This window comes from Triticum urartu, chromosome 5 (genome assembly GCF_003073215.2).
Source record: "Triticum urartu cultivar G1812 chromosome 5, Tu2.1, whole genome shotgun sequence".
Classification (NCBI taxonomy): domain Eukaryota; kingdom Viridiplantae; phylum Streptophyta; class Magnoliopsida; order Poales; family Poaceae; genus Triticum; species Triticum urartu.
Window position 1 is genome coordinate 576,549,851 of NC_053026.1, and position 16,836 is coordinate 576,566,686.

The 16,836-nt window shown below is 46.6% G+C and overlaps 2 protein-coding genes across 7 annotated transcripts; one reads left to right on the forward strand and one right to left on the reverse strand.

Moving 5' to 3' along the window:
- Positions 1–1,394: 1,394 nt before the first annotated feature.
- LOC125510887 (fasciclin-like arabinogalactan protein 16) lies at positions 1,395–5,058 on the reverse strand. The gene is made up of 2 exons (XM_048676170.1): positions 3,423–5,058; positions 1,395–1,771 (listed from the first exon to the last, which is right to left on the reverse strand). Exons 1-2 carry the CDS (start codon positions 4,789–4,791, stop codon positions 1,698–1,700), a joined length of 1,443 nt encoding a protein of 480 aa, XP_048532127.1. The 5' UTR covers positions 4,792–5,058; the 3' UTR covers positions 1,395–1,697.
- A 181-nt stretch (positions 5,059–5,239) lies between these two features.
- Positions 5,240–10,007, forward strand: LOC125510888 (casein kinase 1-like). 6 transcript variants are annotated; one of them, XM_048676176.1, is made up of 15 exons: positions 5,240–5,629; positions 5,776–6,050; positions 6,151–6,191; positions 6,350–6,419; positions 6,499–6,647; positions 7,079–7,174; positions 7,334–7,404; positions 7,935–7,996; positions 8,170–8,233; positions 8,326–8,410; positions 8,496–8,622; positions 8,739–8,815; positions 8,894–8,954; positions 9,028–9,164; positions 9,338–10,007. In XM_048676176.1, the coding sequence occupies exons 2-15, from the start codon at positions 5,975–5,977 to the stop codon at positions 9,656–9,658; spliced, it is 1,437 nt and encodes a 478-aa protein (XP_048532133.1). In that variant the 5' UTR covers positions 5,240–5,629; positions 5,776–5,974; the 3' UTR covers positions 9,659–10,007. The 6 variants fall into 6 exon arrangements, with proteins under 6 accessions (XP_048532133.1, XP_048532130.1, XP_048532128.1 ...); XM_048676173.1 differs by having other exon boundaries at positions 5,247–5,629; positions 5,733–6,050; positions 9,025–9,164; XM_048676171.1 differs by having other exon boundaries at positions 5,247–5,629; positions 9,025–9,164.
- Positions 10,008–16,836: the final 6,829 nt, after the last annotated feature.

The following is a 16,836-nucleotide window of genomic DNA, read 5'->3' on the forward strand; positions in this document are numbered from 1 at the left end:
CCGGATCGGCTCGTAATTTTTTCAGAAGGGTCAGGGGGAGCCGGCTAGGCTACCCGTGGTCATTTACTCCGACACTCATCGATGTGCTTGTTTGCTCATCTATGTGTGTAGGATGGATGCAAATTTTGGTATTGAGAAGAAGAATACATCGATCTATTGATAGCACGAAAATTGATAGATGTTCGTGCACTCGTTGCTAGAATTAAGGCTGAAGATGAGACCAGAGAGGAGATTAGTGATGAGATTACTAAAGAAGCAACGTCTACTTCTTTATAGTCGAAGAAGAAAGAAGTGTTGAAGCTCAAGAATCCACAGATCAACAATGAAGACATAAAAAAGATATTAATCCAACTAATGGAAGCAGTCAGGGAAATTGGATATCTTCTCAAATGTCTAATTATGGTTCTTGTTTTCCTTGGCCTTGATCTCGTGGCGAAGAATTAGTGAATTATGTACTCCAACATCGTTGAATGAAATAAAAAAGCAAAGAAATGTGTTTCGGTGGCTGAATATGTGATGAAAATGGGAAAAAAGATTACTCCACTAAGTTTAGGGGATCAGTTAGAAACGGCCCACACTTAGTGGAGTAAATTTACTCCACTAAGGTTTACTCCGCCATTTTACTCCTCCATTTTTAGGAGATCGGTTTAGAGTTGCCCTTAGGGCATCCACACTGTGAGCATTTGTCGCCTCTATACTTGCCTCTAAGCCTATAGAGGCTGCCTCTATACACTGCGCACCTCAGTCTCTAAGCAAAAATCCTTAAGAGATGCATCTAATCTTAGCGTCCCTCTCCAACACTTTGGGCTGAAAAACACATTCAGGTGTCCCTACTACGTACTTGCCAGTCATAGGAATAGATGGGCTGGTTGCTATAAAAACACTGTGTTTTATTCAGCTCTGGGTCTAGCTTAAAAATTATAGTAGAGACAGTACACTGCGAAGCATTCATCTAAGCTTAGAGGCAGTTCAGCGGGTCCCAGCTTGGTTTAGAGGCAAACTTGCCTCTAAACACTGTGGATGCTCTTAGTTGGAGCAAGTAGCTATAGTTTTTTACTCCACATATACACCTGCCTTTTGTCCGTTGTTGTGTGGGTTGATTCGCACAGCTGTCTTCCTACATGAACAACGCAAGCACATGGTGCGCACCAGGAGAAAGACGGGACGGAAGAGACAAATCACAGTTCGCAACCTTATATTTTATTATCATAAGCACAAAGGAAGAATGTACCAGGATCTTGAGAAGAACATGAATCATCAAGCTATGCATGTATATGTATAGTTGTACCAAAACCCTTTTTCCCTACAACACTTTTAACTTTTAACCCATCCAAACGATATCTTCTTCACCCCAGAACCCCGTTAGACAAAATGAAACAAACAGACGCAAAGAATGACCAACAAAACAAAACAAAAACGTTCCTATACACACACAGAAGATCATAGCCTTCGAGTATAAACAATTCTTTTTTCTTCTTCCTTGGGCACACCAACAACCACCGGTTTTACATTCCCCACCAATTATTCCATAGTAGTATAATAGTAATAAACAAAAAAAAAGAACAGCAAACAATATCGTGGACGGCTGGCTCCAAACAAAGCAGGTGCCAGAGCCCCGCCGTCACCTCGTTCCGGGCCGTGTTTCGGTGTCAACCAATCATGAGATCAATCTTCCGAATCCTTCCATCCTTCTCCTTCTACTGGCAGCTCGCTAATCGCGATCGCTGACCGAAGACGCCAGCCATTCTGCACGTTGCCTCCAACAACTTGCCTGCACCGTTTTTTAATTGGAACGAGTTAAGCATAATATGATTGCTGAGCTAACAGCATGGAATGAGTGGTTCACACGTAGCGACAGCAGTGCTGCTGCACCGACGGTGGCACGGGTACGGGAGTTGGGGAATCGATGTCTGATTACGCCAATTCGCAAAAGTGATTATGTTTATTTTTATATATATAACAGACGCGCTATCAAATCAGCATCGGATGCCAGCCTATGCAATTTTCACGCGAAAGGAACTTGCATATTTTGACATCTTGTCTATGCTAGGGACATGGCAACGGCTGCAGGTAACCTAGCTTCAAAGCCTAGCACTAGAAAGAAAGAGGAGGAATAATTTTGTGTGCAAGGTGAAATGGCCTCTCATGTCGAAATCGCGGGAAAATCACAGGAGGTCGTGATTCACAGGTTATTGGGAGGTGTGCATGATATCTTCTAAATCAAGAAGCATGGCCGTCTATGAAAAGGAGTGGGCACAAGGAATGGCATATTCTTGCTCACTTAACCATAACTCATCATCGTGGGACTAAAACTCCACACCAAGTTTTGTCCAAGCCAATGTGTCCAAAGGTCCAAAACAGTCGGTCATCTGATTTCACAATGGATGCTATTTGTAGGCAATACGCATGATGTACATGAACCGAGGCTGGGTCTACAAATAATGGCCCAAATCATTTCATTGGTACCTAAGGGTCTTCGCAGCAATGCCACACAAGAATTATTTATGCTAAGTTTTGATCCCTATTCCCTAACATACACGCTTAAAATTATTGGTTCCATGTACAGGATTTTAATCATGCGTCAATAATCTCAGAAAGGCGCACGGGTTCGGCCCTTGCAGGTCACTCATTCCATGACCATTTGGGCCTACCATTACACCAAACTTGTGCTAAGACAGCAAGGATGTGAGTGGCCAAGGCTTGAGCATCAGGCTTTGGTCTGCTGCTTTTGGGAAAGCTATGAATTGTTGCTCATGCTCAGGGCGTGAAGAAGACACAGGCCAGAGATCTGAGCTAAGCTTGCTTGCAGAGCTAGTAACAGCATCAATCAGGAGACGGTGAACAAGACAGTGACCCACCAACACACCACACCACAGGCGTGGTGAGGTTCAGCTCAGTTATTCTACCCCAATGGTTTCTAATACTACCCTCCAAGTTTCCAGAGTTGATGCCAATGGATTTCTCAATGAAAATTCCAATGGGCTGGCCAATTGGCCATCACAAGTGTGATAAAAATCGCCGGAGTATTTAATCTGTGGCTGCATATAAAACTCCAAGGGAAATCCTCTGCAGTTTTGGGCGGTACATGACATGGCACATGATGATGGGCAGGGCAGGGCACCGACAGGGCCATGAGCAGAGGACGGCAGGACGGAACCCTAATTGCTCACCACCAACCAATCGATAGATTAACCCGCGCCGCACTCACCGGTACCCTCACCGGCAATATTCTCGCCGTCAACGGCGCAACCAGCATTGAGGTTAATCAATGGGGGCAGGTTCATCTACTACTGACCGCTAGAATCTAGGTTGTGGACTGTAAATTTTCGGTGGCAATGATGTGGCGGTACAGTACCAAGCAGGCTAGTTATGATGCTAATTTAATAATGGGGGGAGTGGGGTTCAGATCTGGGGGTACTGACCTCGCCGGAGCTTGCTCTTCCTGGAGCCGGTGACGGCGGGCGCCTTCCTGTCCGGGGCGGACACCGGCGTGGCCGGCTTCTTGTCGTCCTCCGGCAGCAGCACGGCGTCGATGCCCTGCACCGAGATCCTGCCGTCGGTGTAGATGTCCGGGTCGAAGAGGTAGGCGGAGCCCTCGCCCTGCCCGAACTTGACGGAGCCGTCCGCCTCCCGCGCCACCACCTTGTGCGGCAGCCGCAGCGTGTCGTACCGCACCTTGCCGAACCGGCGGACGGCGTTGTACATGCTCTCCTCCGTCTGGTACTCCGGGATCATGTGGTAGTACAGGATGTTCTCCGGCGACCCGGGCTCGCTCAGCTGGTCCGTGGTCAGCCGCGCCATGGCCTCGTCGTTGGGCGCCAGCACGGTCAGCACGTACCCCTCCGACACCAGCCGGCCCATCTCGGTGGCCAGCGAGGTGAGGTTGACGAGGATGTCGGCCAGCTCGTTGTACCCGCCGTAGAGGACCAGGGTCTGGATGAAGTCCTTGACCTGGCTGTGGCCGTCGAAGTGGTGCTTCCCGTTGCCCGGGCCGGGCGCGGGCGCGGGGGCGATGGAGGGGCCGGGGGCCATGGCGTCCCACACGGGGAGCACGGGGGGCGCGCCGGGGAGGACCGGCGGCGCGGGCTTCTTGAGGCGGTGCGTCCTGGGGTCTACCTCGGGCGCGCCGGTGGGGAGCACGGCCGAGATCGCGGCGAGGCTGCGGCGGCGGTTGAAGTCCTCCTGCACGGAGCGGGGGACGAGGAGGCGCTCGATGCCGTGGATGACGCCGTCGGGCCTGAGCACGGCGTCGGGGCGGGTGACGGCGGCGTGGGCGACGCGCATGGATCCGTTGGCGCCGGCGGCGAGCTCGACGTCCTCGCCGGAGAGCGTGGGGTGGGAGGCCGCGGGCCAGGAGCCCGCCGGGTGGCGCGCCGGGAGGACGTGGAAGAGGAGCAGCGTCTGGAGCGACTTGAGGTTGCGGGGCTCGAGCAGGAAGCGCTTGAACTCCGGGTCGAGGTCCCGCTCCAGCGCCTCGTTGCGGGGCGCGAAGATGGTGACGTTGTGGCGGCCCACGGCGTCCTCCAGCGTCTGCAGCAGCAGCGCCTTCTCCACCAGCTCCGCCAGCTCCGTGTAGTGCGAGTCCAGCAGCGCCACCAGCACCGAGTTGGAGTTCACCCCCGCCCCGGACCCGTTGACGACCGCCGCGGCCGCCACCACCACCCCGTCGCCACCACCGCCAGCAGCGGCGGGCAATGTGGGTTCCTCCGGCCGCGCCGTCTCAGCGGCGGCGGCGCCCGCGGCCAGCGCGAGGGCGAAGAGGAGCACGGCGCCGTACGCCGGCGCACCCATGGCGGAGCGCCTCCTCTGCTCTAGCTGCTCTATCTGCTGCTGCTGCTGCGTCGGCGGCGGAGGACGGGGATGCGTCGGCGGCGGTGGATTTGCGGTGGTGGCGAGCTGATGTTGCTGCTATTCCAGCTAGCAAGCTCCTGGGGAGGGGGGGAGAGGGGAGTAACTATATGGTGTTGGGTGGTGTGAGCTTTTCTTCCCCCTTTTTTGTTTAGTGTCTAGAGAGAGAGAAGGAGAGAGAGCGAGAGACGGCCGGCCAGACAGCGAAAGAGAGAGTGAGCTTGCTTATAACCGAAGAGAGAGAGAGAGGAGGAGGAGGAGGAAGACGCGGCGTAGTTGGTGGGCGGGCACAGGCTGGCCGGCGGGCCCGGCCCGAGCAAGTGTCGGTCGGTCAGTCGGTGTGCGCTGTTGCCTGGCCGCACCGCACCGCACACAACCCAAGGTTCGGTTCGGTTGGCACGTCGTCGTAAGCGATCCGTGCCATGCCAAGCGGCGGCGACGTACGCAACTTTTTGGGCCCCGACGTGAGGTCTGCCGCCTTTCCCGCGCCTCCGCTCACGGCTCGCCCCCTCCTTTCCGCCTCCCGCGGCCACGCAGGCGAGCCCAGCGACCGGGCTTCTATTCCCGGGGACCTAGACGTGAAAAAAACTCCAGCCACCCGCTAGCTGCCCCCATCCTCCGCAAGAGAGAGAAAAAAAAAACAACCTCCGGCCATCCGCATCGATGCGATTCGGCTGGGGCGGCGCAGGGGTGGTGGTTCCGCGGCCGGGGTCGCTGGGGCGCCGCCGTCCCGCGTGGGAGTCTCCCCGGTCCTGAAGATCCGTCGTCGAGGGTACCGTAGGTCCTTCCTCCACCTTCTTGTTCTGCTCCGATGCTCCTTTCTTTCCTTCCTCGTAATAATGCATTGTGGACGCTCGGCCTTAGCAATGGCGCTGATGTTTTAGGGGCGCGGCGGGCCTCTGATTCTGTGGTTTCTGCGGATTTCAGGGAGGGGTTTCGGCGTTACTGTTTGATCATGCTGGGTGGCTGTCTGTGGCGGAGGGGATGGAATGCTGATTCTTTGGGGAGGAATTGATTGAGGCAGTAGGCGCTGATTTGATAACAACAATAGTTCAGTGTGGTGGTTGTATCTGAAGAAGAGGAGCATTTTCCCTTTGATTTGGTGCTTTTTCCTGCGGCCGCGGTCATGGAGCATATTATTGCGAGCAAGTTTAAGCTCGGGAGGAAGATTGGCAGTGGCTCGTTTGGGGAGCTATACCTTGGTATGTTTCATATTAGCTTACGTGCAAAATGGTTGTCATTGCGTTAGTTAACCTGCAAATATCAATGTTTATGTTTTCTATGCGCCTTTTCTTGATTCAGGTATTAATATACAGAATGGAGAGGAAGTGGGTATAAAGTTGGTAAGTGCTAATAAACTTTCTTGTAATTTCATTTGGAGGATCTATAATTTGTAATGCACATATATCAGCGGCTTTTGCACTTCGACACTTATCCCACCTTCGATGGTTAAAATGCTCGGCTCAAAGTCTCACGTTTCCCTCAATCTGATTTGTATCAGGAACCCGTGAAGTCGAAGCATCCACAACTGCACTATGAATCCAAAGTTTACATGCTGATGCAGGGTGGAAGTAAGTGGGTTGTATCCATATGTTTCATTTACCAATCATGTTTAATTTACTCCTTTGCTTCTTCTTTTTTTCATTATAGGCGGTATCCCACATCTGAAGTGGTATGGTGTCGAGGGAGATCACAATGTTATGGTGATTGATCTTCTTGGCCCAAGCCTGGAGGACTTATTTAACTCCTGCAACAGGAAATTTACTATGAAAACAACCCTTATGCTTGCTGATCAACTAGTAAGTTTGTTCCTCTACATCCGTTACCCGGTGCTGATCCATGAAGTTATGAAACAAATGCATATGATTGAGTCTGATCACAGTCATCTTTCTATAATCTGGTTTATCAAAGTTCTGTAAGGATTTGGAAAAAAAATGGTTATCTTACTTGGTGAAGAAAAATCCAAATTGTTAAACCATAAATTCATGAATTTGGGTAGTGGACATGTGAAATCCACAAACTCCACCAGAGACTAACTTTTACTGGGTCTCAACCCAACTACTATGAGGCTATGCATCAACCGATTTACATCACTAGGGCACTTATTTCAGTTTAGATTTCATTGAGAAAATAAGTGTTGGTACTTAGTTGAGATTATTTGAATTGTGCTTGATCTTTGCATGAGGTCTTATACTTCAGTTCGGATTATCTTTGATGATATATTTTTTAGATAACACGGGTGGAATACATGCATTCCAAAGGATTTCTTCACCGTGACATCAAGCCAGACAACTTCCTTATGGGCTTAGGCCGGAAAGCGAATCAGGTTAGCATTGTCAAAAAAGGTTCTTGCTTGACTTGTTTTACAAATAAATTAAATTTAATAGGAGTAGCGAGTTCATTTATATTGTAAACTTTAACAACTACCCAGTTTCTTTATTCATAAATCAACAACACATCAAAACATATGTTTTTAAATCTGTAGGTCTATATAATTGACTATGGGCTTGCTAAGAAATACAAGGACCTCCAGACTCATAAACACATCCCCTACAGGTGAGTACTCATTTATGAAGTTTCTTTCTTGAGATAAATTTGGAAGTTTGATTTGATATAGGTTTTTTTATCTCAAGTATTTCTGATGGTAAATTTCAAATATGTCCCCAGAATATATTGGAAAATTTCCCCATGTTTTTCTTTTATGTACTAGCATATTGGCATATATTTTTTATGTGATACTTCCTAGTGGTATACCATTGTAACATATCTACAGAGGGTCTGTCATTTTCCTAGACACAATTGATTATATTATATTATATTATGGTATATATAGGATCATGAGTCTATGCTTCTTAATTTATTATTATTCAAATATAAAAGACATGAATATGATTAATTTAGCCTCTAAATATTAGTCTATCAAATGTGTCTAGTGCTACATTACATCCAAATATTGCAATGCCTTTTCTTGGACAGTGTATATGTTAGGCTCAAACTTGAATGTGTTCTCTAGTTGTATGCCTCTTTGTGCTAATGTATTCAAACTGTACTTCTTATATATTTATAGTTATTTTTTGTCTGTACAGGGAGAATAAAAATCTGACAGGAACAGCACGCTATGCTAGTGTGAATACTCATCTTGGAATAGGTGAGCACAATAAGCAAATCAAACCTTGCTATCTTTTCCCAAATTATCCTGGAATCAAGGCACTGGATTATTTAGCTATAAAATGAATATCATATGGTGTATTAGTAGCTATGTGGTATAGATATTTTAAAATAAAACAATAAAATACATATGCATGTGCTTGTTTCTTGCAGAACAAAGCAGGAGAGATGATCTAGAGTCTGTTGGTTATCTTCTACTGTATTTTTTGAGAGGAAGGTTAGAACTGGTGATTTAGTACTTTGTTATCTTGCCTATGGTCTGTTCAATAATGTGAGCACTGACTTGGCATGCTTTGGTGTTATTCTTAGTCTCCCATGGCAGGGTCTTAAAGCTGGCACTAAGAAACAAAAGTATGATAGAATTAGTGAAAAGAAAATGCTTACCCCGGCAGAGGTACTGATGTTGCGATCATGAAGTTTGTCATTCTGTTACGGTAACGCCTAGATGTATTCATTCCCTTAAATATAAATTTGTCCAGGTTCTGTGCAAATCTTATCCATCGGAGTTCATCTCATATTTCCACTATTGCCGTTCCCTGAGATTCGAAGACAGACCAGATTACTCTTACTTGAAGAAACTATTCCGGGATGTATTTGTTCGTGAAGGTATACATTTTTCTTCTTTGGAGGTTATTTCTACACTTGTCCATTAATTTATCCACTGGAAACTTTCTATAAGCTGATGTTGAGAAAAGTGGTCTAATTATGGGCTACCTTTGTAGGATATCAATTTGATTATGTATTTGACTGGACCGCACTCAAGTATCCTCATATGAGTTCCAGTAACAAGCTTGTTCGAGTATGTATTATCTTACCTTATCGATTGGTATTATTTTCTTTACATTCTTGTTGAACTATTTATCTTGTCCATATCCAGCAACCGAGTGGAAGATTGGCTGGAGTTGGGCCATCTGTTGAGAGAACAGAAAGACCTTCAGGTTTGCCTTGTTGTTTATCGTATGAAACACTGAGATCAATACCCAGATTAATTCATGTATATTCTGCCAGTAGGACAAGAGATCCGGGATAGATTCACCGGTGCTGTGGAGGCATTTGCCAGAAGAAACTCGAGCTCTGGTCGCCACGGACACGGAGACCATTCGAGGCACAAAAGCACTGCTGATTCATTCAGTTCATCTAGAGAAGCTGTAAGTATTTGCACTCCATTTTGAATTTTTAATTACTCATAACCAAGTGTCAAAGCTCTTCGCTTAGCACCAAAAAACGACGGAAAGGAGGCAAAAGCAACTACTACATTTCTGCTTGAGATCTGGTGGATTTTGTAAGCAAGTAATAGCTTACTTTACCCTATATGCGGTAGCTTGCTGCTGATACGGAGAAAACACACATCTTGTCCCGGACTGGGAGCTCATCGAAGATGGCTGGCACGCAATCCAGCCGGCCAACCTCTTCAGGGGACTGCACCGGTCGGTTGTTCTCGGGAAGTGGCGGCAGCAGCAGCCGCCCGTCGTCGTCGACCGTTCAAAGGCTCCACCAATCCGGAGGCAGCGGTGCGGAGAACGGCTCGTCTTCACCCATACCCGTCGCCCGGAACGCACCAGGGAGATCAAGCCGACGGGACAGCCACTCGGCATTCCGGAGCTTCGAGCGCCTGTCGATCAGCGCTGACAGAAGGAAGTGATCGACGACCCTGGAGGCGATGACAATTGCCAAGGATTTAACACCCGTCGATCTGTGCACTCACAAGAGTTCAGCAGACATGAACAATGACTTGACGACGAATGGTTAAGCAGAATGGCCAGGAAAGAGTGGTGTCCTGGTTGCCATGCATGCATGTTCTTTCTTCAAACTCCAAATGAGATGTTTGTCATATAAGATCATGGGCTAGAAGTATGTAATTCTTTTCAACGGCAAATTCGGCTTGATGTGTACCCCTCTTCTTCCAGTATAGGATTTTGAATCATAGGGAAGAAGAGGCTGCCAAATTTATATATATATATTGATCTTCTATGATCATAGTTTCATAAAAATCTTGGTGTTCTCTCAAATTTTAGTTGTTCCACTCATTTGTGCATGACTGAGACATTTTCTCATATTGTTCCTACAATATATAGTCGTTTTGCAATACTATCACATTCAAGAGTTTTTCAAGCTTACAAACCCAAGCGAAGAGATGTCTACTTTACTCCATGAACTTGTCCTAGGTTTACCTTACAAACCCAGACTCTGATTTTGTTCAATTAGCACCCAAAGTTTAAAAATAAAAACTGGTTAAAATACAACTCATCTTCTGAATTAACCGGTTTTGATCTGTTTCAGCTGAAATTTTACTGGATTGGTCACTGGATTATTTATGGCTTACTGGAAAACAATCATTTTTTCTGTGCAGTTTGAATTTAAAACCCAAAGTCAGACTGGACCTCTCAAACCATATGGCAAAAAATATTAAATTTTCACCAAACTGTTCACTGGTTGAGAATTGATAAACTGGAACGTTTTCCGATTTTATGGCGCAGTGAAACCAAGGTTGTGCTTGGCATTACGGTGGATTATGATAACAACCAGGTTTTGCCTATTTTGTTGTATTTTTGACCAATTCATGCCACTTAGTTCCATGGCTATTTTCCTACATTAGATTGTTATATAAATAAGCAATTGAGTCTAAAATAGATGCTTGCGCAGTCAGAAAGGGAAAAAAATTCAAACGCCTTATATATAAAAAAGATAACTAGTAAATCAAGCATAATCCACATATATTTTGGTAAATTCTAGCTAAATTTGATACTCGTAAGTTTTAGAGGACACTCAATGTTTTAGTTTCAAGTTGAATGGAAGGGAGGTTAAAGCTGGTTAAATGGTAGGGAGGTGGCAATCTGAACCAGATCAGAACTGGTGGTAGTACTCCAGGTTTTTTTTTTTTTTTGCGGGGATAGTACTCCAGGTTATTGCCGAAAGGAAGTATAGTAATGAGGTGGTCAAGTGCGTGCCAATATTGCATCCGGTAGGTGCCACCACCAGAACCGGATCCATCATCATCATAATTAAACGACCCACCTAATGCCCAGGTTCGATCAAGCTGGACCTGGGGCATCTTTTTGCTCAAGTCAGACAAGAGGCGCCATGTGCCTTCCTCCCTTCCTTCCTTCCTTCCTTCCTTCCTTCCCTGTCACTGTTCTTAAGCACAGATACATCGTGTCACTTAGTAGCAGGAGCACTCGCTAACTGCTCCCGGAACACGCATTGCACCTCGTGCTTTGCAAGTTGCGGCGGGTCAACGAGGATCGGGGCAATGAATGTGTGGGGATCGTTGTGTTGCGCGGATCGAATTGTTCCCAATTGTTTTGCTTCTGGTGTCAGGTGCGCAAGGGGGTTGATTAGGTTAATCAGGAGCAGTCAAATGGCTTGGCTAGCTCATGGCGAAGACAGCTAGGTCAGAGTTAATGCATAGGGGGGAGGGGAATGGCTAGTGGCAAGCGGTCTACTCCTGTGTCAATTCTTATTGCTTTTGTAAATCCAACCATATCTTATTGGCATCTTGACGCAGTTCGTGTGAGAAAATGCCGCTTGATCGGCCGTACCGGGAAAAATAAACAAATCTCGCTGTGTATTGGTAGTGTCATACTACATACTGGCACCGGTGACGATGTGATGACAGTTGGTTGGGTGGTCACCGTCGCCGAGCCGTGCTCCGGCCAGTTCGCTGACGCCGCAACCACGAACAGGTAATCAATCCGCACCCAGAAAAAGAAATACTAGGCCACGAATTAAGCCGGACGGACACCCGTACGGCCACCATCTTAATCCCTAGCCGCTAGCTTCCACACAAGCGCGAAAAAGAGCCCCTAATTCAGGTGTGAATGAAGCAAAAACGTTGCTTAGCCGTGTCCAAAGGAGGTGTCACGTCGAGCGATTAGTTACCGGGTCGTGGCTTTGGCGTGGCTTCCTTCCTCTTGGTTGTTTCGCTGCTATTGGGTCGTCCTCGTAAAGAAGGGACGGACGGGTAGTAAAGTGAGACGTCCCATTTTTCGATAGTCTTCTGTAGTCTTTTCTCTTTTTGGATAGTTTTTTTTTTGAAAGGCTTTTTGGATGGTTTGTTGCTTGGCCTGACCGACGCGTCGGCGTCGGCGTCTTTTGCTTGACGTGGGTTGCTCTCCACGCAAGCAGAGGCTTGCCCGCCAGCCATGTTCCTTCCCCGGCTCCGGTTTCGACCAGTACGTGTCTTTTCTTCCCCCCTACTGTTTGAGTTTGATGATGTGCTCTTGTGTTGTCTTTTGGCCGGGTACTTGTTAGTTATGTTGATGGGGCCCCTAGTATGATTCTATAGACACGTCTGAGACGTAAGAGTTTCACGCAACTCACTTCATTTCTTCCCGTCTCTCCTCGCGTAGGAACATAAGTAAGCATCGTGGTGCTCCATTCGGGTCTTTGAATCGTGTGATCAACGTGCAATTATAGTACGTACAAACATACATGCTCTGACGAAATGTATGTATACACGTCCCCTCCGATCTGAAGCCAAGTCCTGTGGCAGTGTGCCACCTACACTACGCAAGGCGAGGGAAGAAAGACGAGGAAAAGGAAGCCGGTGGGTACCAGCCAGCCGGAATTTGTTACTGGCTGACCGGCGATCCGGCGCGGGCACGGCACGGCGACGGACGGATGGATGGCAGGCGCCGGGTCGTTCGTCTGTTACAGCCGAGCGGATGCGCTGCCGCGTTGATTTGTTACGGCCCCTGGGCATGCGTTCGGTACGGTGTCGCGGGCGGGTGGAGAGTCGGACGGAGGCGTCGGTCGGTGTCGGTGGATTCGGGTCGCACGTCTACGCCTGGCTTCCGTCGGTCGAGACGGGGACGGGCTTGACCAATTAAGTACGGGGCCTCTCATTCTCTGATCAAATTTCTTTTTCGTGTTCTTTTCTTTATACACATTTCCTTTTCATGCTCGGGCAGCCGAGCGCACGCACGTGTGCGTGGGGTTTGTTGGTTGGGCTGAGCTGGGCATCGCCTGCGCGTGCACATGGACACACGGCATTCTTGCTTGGTTTACGGCGTGCGTGGGCTGCTGGTGGGACATCGTGCGAGGAGAATCGGTCGATATATCTGTGATGTTCGCCAAATCACGGTGATTGATGAGAAAATCATTACTGTTTCGGAACGTGCGTGATATATTTCTATCAATCCAATGGGTTTCTCTCCTTCTCACATCTGTTGATCCTCTTTAGAGCATCTCCAGCATCCCTATCGAGAGCGAATAGACAGTAGCAGATCGCTGCCCTTTCTTTGGTGGAAGCTCCCTGGATGGCTGATTGTTTTGGTCTCCGTGTAGTTGGCCTGGAGAGTGGTCTCTCTCTTCGCCTGGCTGGACTTTTGTGTAATAGGCTGTATTTTAGCCTGAACTGTGATTTGGTGCTACCAGGTTTTCGCTCCGCGGCACTCGTTTCGTTGGCGGGCGAGTGTGGTGGGTTTTCTGCAGTGTCCGGACTCGCTCCCCTCTTTCCCCCCTCCTGATGTCTCTGGAACTATTGTATTTTCGTTCATTTGCAATGAAAAAGGGTGTAGCCCGGTTCGAAAAAAAAGCATCTCTATAAGTACGTTTAGAGGCTCTGTTGATAAACTTATTGGGTTTTTAAATGGTTTTTAGTTAAACAGAGGCAAAAGCTTTGCCTCATGTCATTAAATACGAAGGGGGAGAACAAGGCCACGCAGACCCGACTAGAAGGGATCACTTTTCTGGTAAAATGTTACCCAAAAGTCAAGCCTCAGCAACTAGCCAAGTCTTTGCCTCATCCATGATTGTTGCCGCCACCTGAGTGGGCATGGAGGCCTTGTTGCGGAAGACCCAAGCATTCCTTTCATTCCATATCTCCCAACAGATGAGCATTTGTATAGAGTTGATTGCCTTTTTGTTGTATCCTGGTTGCCCTTCGCTCGAGTTCCACTATTGCTTAATTGTGTGCAGGTCACTCCAAGAGGGTGTCTTGGACTACCATCCAATCCAGTCATAAATCAAGTTCCAGACCCGAATAGTACATCGACACTAGAACATAAGGTGGGCTGCTGTTTTTGCTTGGCACTCGCAAAGCTGGCAAGGACTGGAGTTTGGCCAACCTCTACGAATCAACCTGGCCGCCATCCAGATTCTATCTTGGAGTACTAGCCAGGAGAAGAACTTGACCTTCGGAGGTGCCCATATCTTCAAAACCATAGTAGGCATCTCGGATTTGATCAATTCCGCAAATTGCATCTTGTATGTTGTGGCGGCAGAGTAGCATCCGCCAGCCATGAACTTTCATCAGATTTTTACGATTATGGTGCAAATCCCTTGGGTTTTCAAAGGTGTGTGGCTTTAGCAATTTCCCTATAAACCTCCTCATATAATCTATTTTTTGTGTGTTTCTCTCTTCGCTGGTGCATACATACATAGACAAAACTATTTGACCATCAAAATAACTCAAACATTTCTGTCTCGAACACACATATTCATCACAATTTCAAATCCTTAACTTACAAAATTTGAATTTGAATAAAAATTACACATAAAATGGTTGAAATGCATTCAAAGTAAACATGGAGAAGTTCAATGCCCATGCAGCTTCCACAAGTGCTCAATAAGGTCATCATGAAGTTGTTCATGCCCTGCACGGTCTCCAGACTATCGATGCACTTGAAGGAACCTCTAGAGGGGTTGTTCATTCCTGATAGAGTTCACAACAGCTCCCGCAAAAAAGGGTTCACAAGAGCTATGTAAATTTTCTTTCCCCCATTCTCATACGGTAAGTCATCTGGCTAACCACGCTCATCTTCTATGATTATATTGTGCATGATCACACACGATATCATAATGGGCCATAAAATTTTCTAACACCAGAATCTTGTCGGGCCATGGACAATAGCAAATCAAACTTGCAACACTCTGAATGCTCACTCGACATCCTTTCTACATACTTCTTGATAGCTACCAAAATTTCATGTTTCCTTGAGGGTTTGATATCGTCTTCACAAATGTAGAACACGAAGGATATATGACATCGGCAAGATAATAACTCATGTCGTACCTTACCATTGACCCCAAAATCCACTTGTGGTGCTTCCCCTTTTGCTAGCCTTGGAAACAAGTGAGATATTTGCAACACAATGAGGTTACTGTGAGATCCCGGCAACCCAAAATAGGAATGCCAAATCCATAGATCATTTGGTGTCATAGCTTCAAGAATTATGCTTGTATCTCTGGTTTTGCATTTGAAATGTTCATGCCATGCTACATGGCACCATGATGTTTCATTTTTGGATCATTACCATGATTTATGGGCCTCAAAAGATGTTGCAAAGAATGAAATTTTATGAAAGGATTCATGACTCCAGGATATGGACAACTATGGAACTGCTCACCCAAAAAATGCCTTTTGAGATGCCCTAGTCAACTCAAATGGTGAGACCACCATTGCCACAGACCTGACCCCCCACCCCCCCCCCCACCCTTTTTCCCCCCCCCCCCCAAACAATGGAAGGGACTATTATTGCACTTTTAATGTGGAAGTAGAGCGATAAACCTTTTGAAACTAGCAATCCAATGCAACCTTAAATGGCTCTATGCCTATATGGAACGAGACTAAGATAACACCTTTAATGAGATAACGATGGGAGTGTATTGTTGGCAGGTTCGACCAACAAAGACTAGATCGTTGATTTTCAACCTAGGCATGTAGCTCAGCATCCTGATGACCAATCTTTCAACTGTGCTCTTATGTACCCCACATAAAAACACCATGGTGTCCACTCCCGCGAGTGAACCCATTGTCGAAATTCCCAGAGATCTTGTGACAACCCAACACTACTCATAACAACAAGATATATCTTGTAATCTCAAACATAATTATTTTTACACATAAAGACCTCCTTTGGTTTAAAGGAATTTATATTAATTCTAAAGGATATGAATTTCGTACGAAAAAACCCTCTGAAACTCTTTCGTTTGTAGGAATGGCTTCCTCTTCTTATGTAGGATAGGAACCAATCATTCATACGAATTGATGTAGCTCAGATTGTTAGGTTATCTGTGGTGGAACCAACCCACCAGGGTTCAAGTTCTGAAATTGGCACTAGTGCTCATATTTTCCTGGACTTGTTCCAGGTTTGCCGACGATGTTCGTTCAGTCGGAGGAGACGTTCCCATCGACTACGAGACAGCTGCAGTGACTTCGTCAATCTTAAGATGCGATGTCGGGTGAGATTCTCATAAGGGTAGGGTGGGTGTGTGCGCGCACACATTCATATGAGTGAGTGTATGTGGGCATTTTGCGACTGTACCGTGTTCAAGAAAAAAAACCGTTCACATTTCAATGGAATAAAAATATTAGCCTAGACCCAGTGAAAAAGTTTCTATCCTATGAATCAAGTGACATTTCTTTCCCCATATGAATTGAGATACATGCCATCTTATTTCCTATGATTTTTCTATTCCTACTATATTCCTATCCTACGAACAAAAGAATGCCAGACTTGCTAAGTTTTGTACAAGTAGAGGGTGATGTGTTGTTCCAAGGTGTGGAGAAACATGGTCATTGTAGTGACATTTTGGTTTAAGAAATACATCTCGCCTTTAAATAAGTACTACTAAATAATAAGATACTTTAGCCATTATTAAAGGAAAAATGCACAAAGGGTTATCTAACAGGGGAGGTGTCCTAATCAATTGGCAATGTATGACACGTGACATGTACTACATCTACCCCTAGTGGGTGCTCTCCCTCACGTAGATGCAATAATCAAAGGCTGGTATCCCCAACCTGCCAACCATGTTCTAAACAATGCTTCTTTAGCAATTTGTGCAACAATATCCCATTGATCTTTGTGCCAAAAA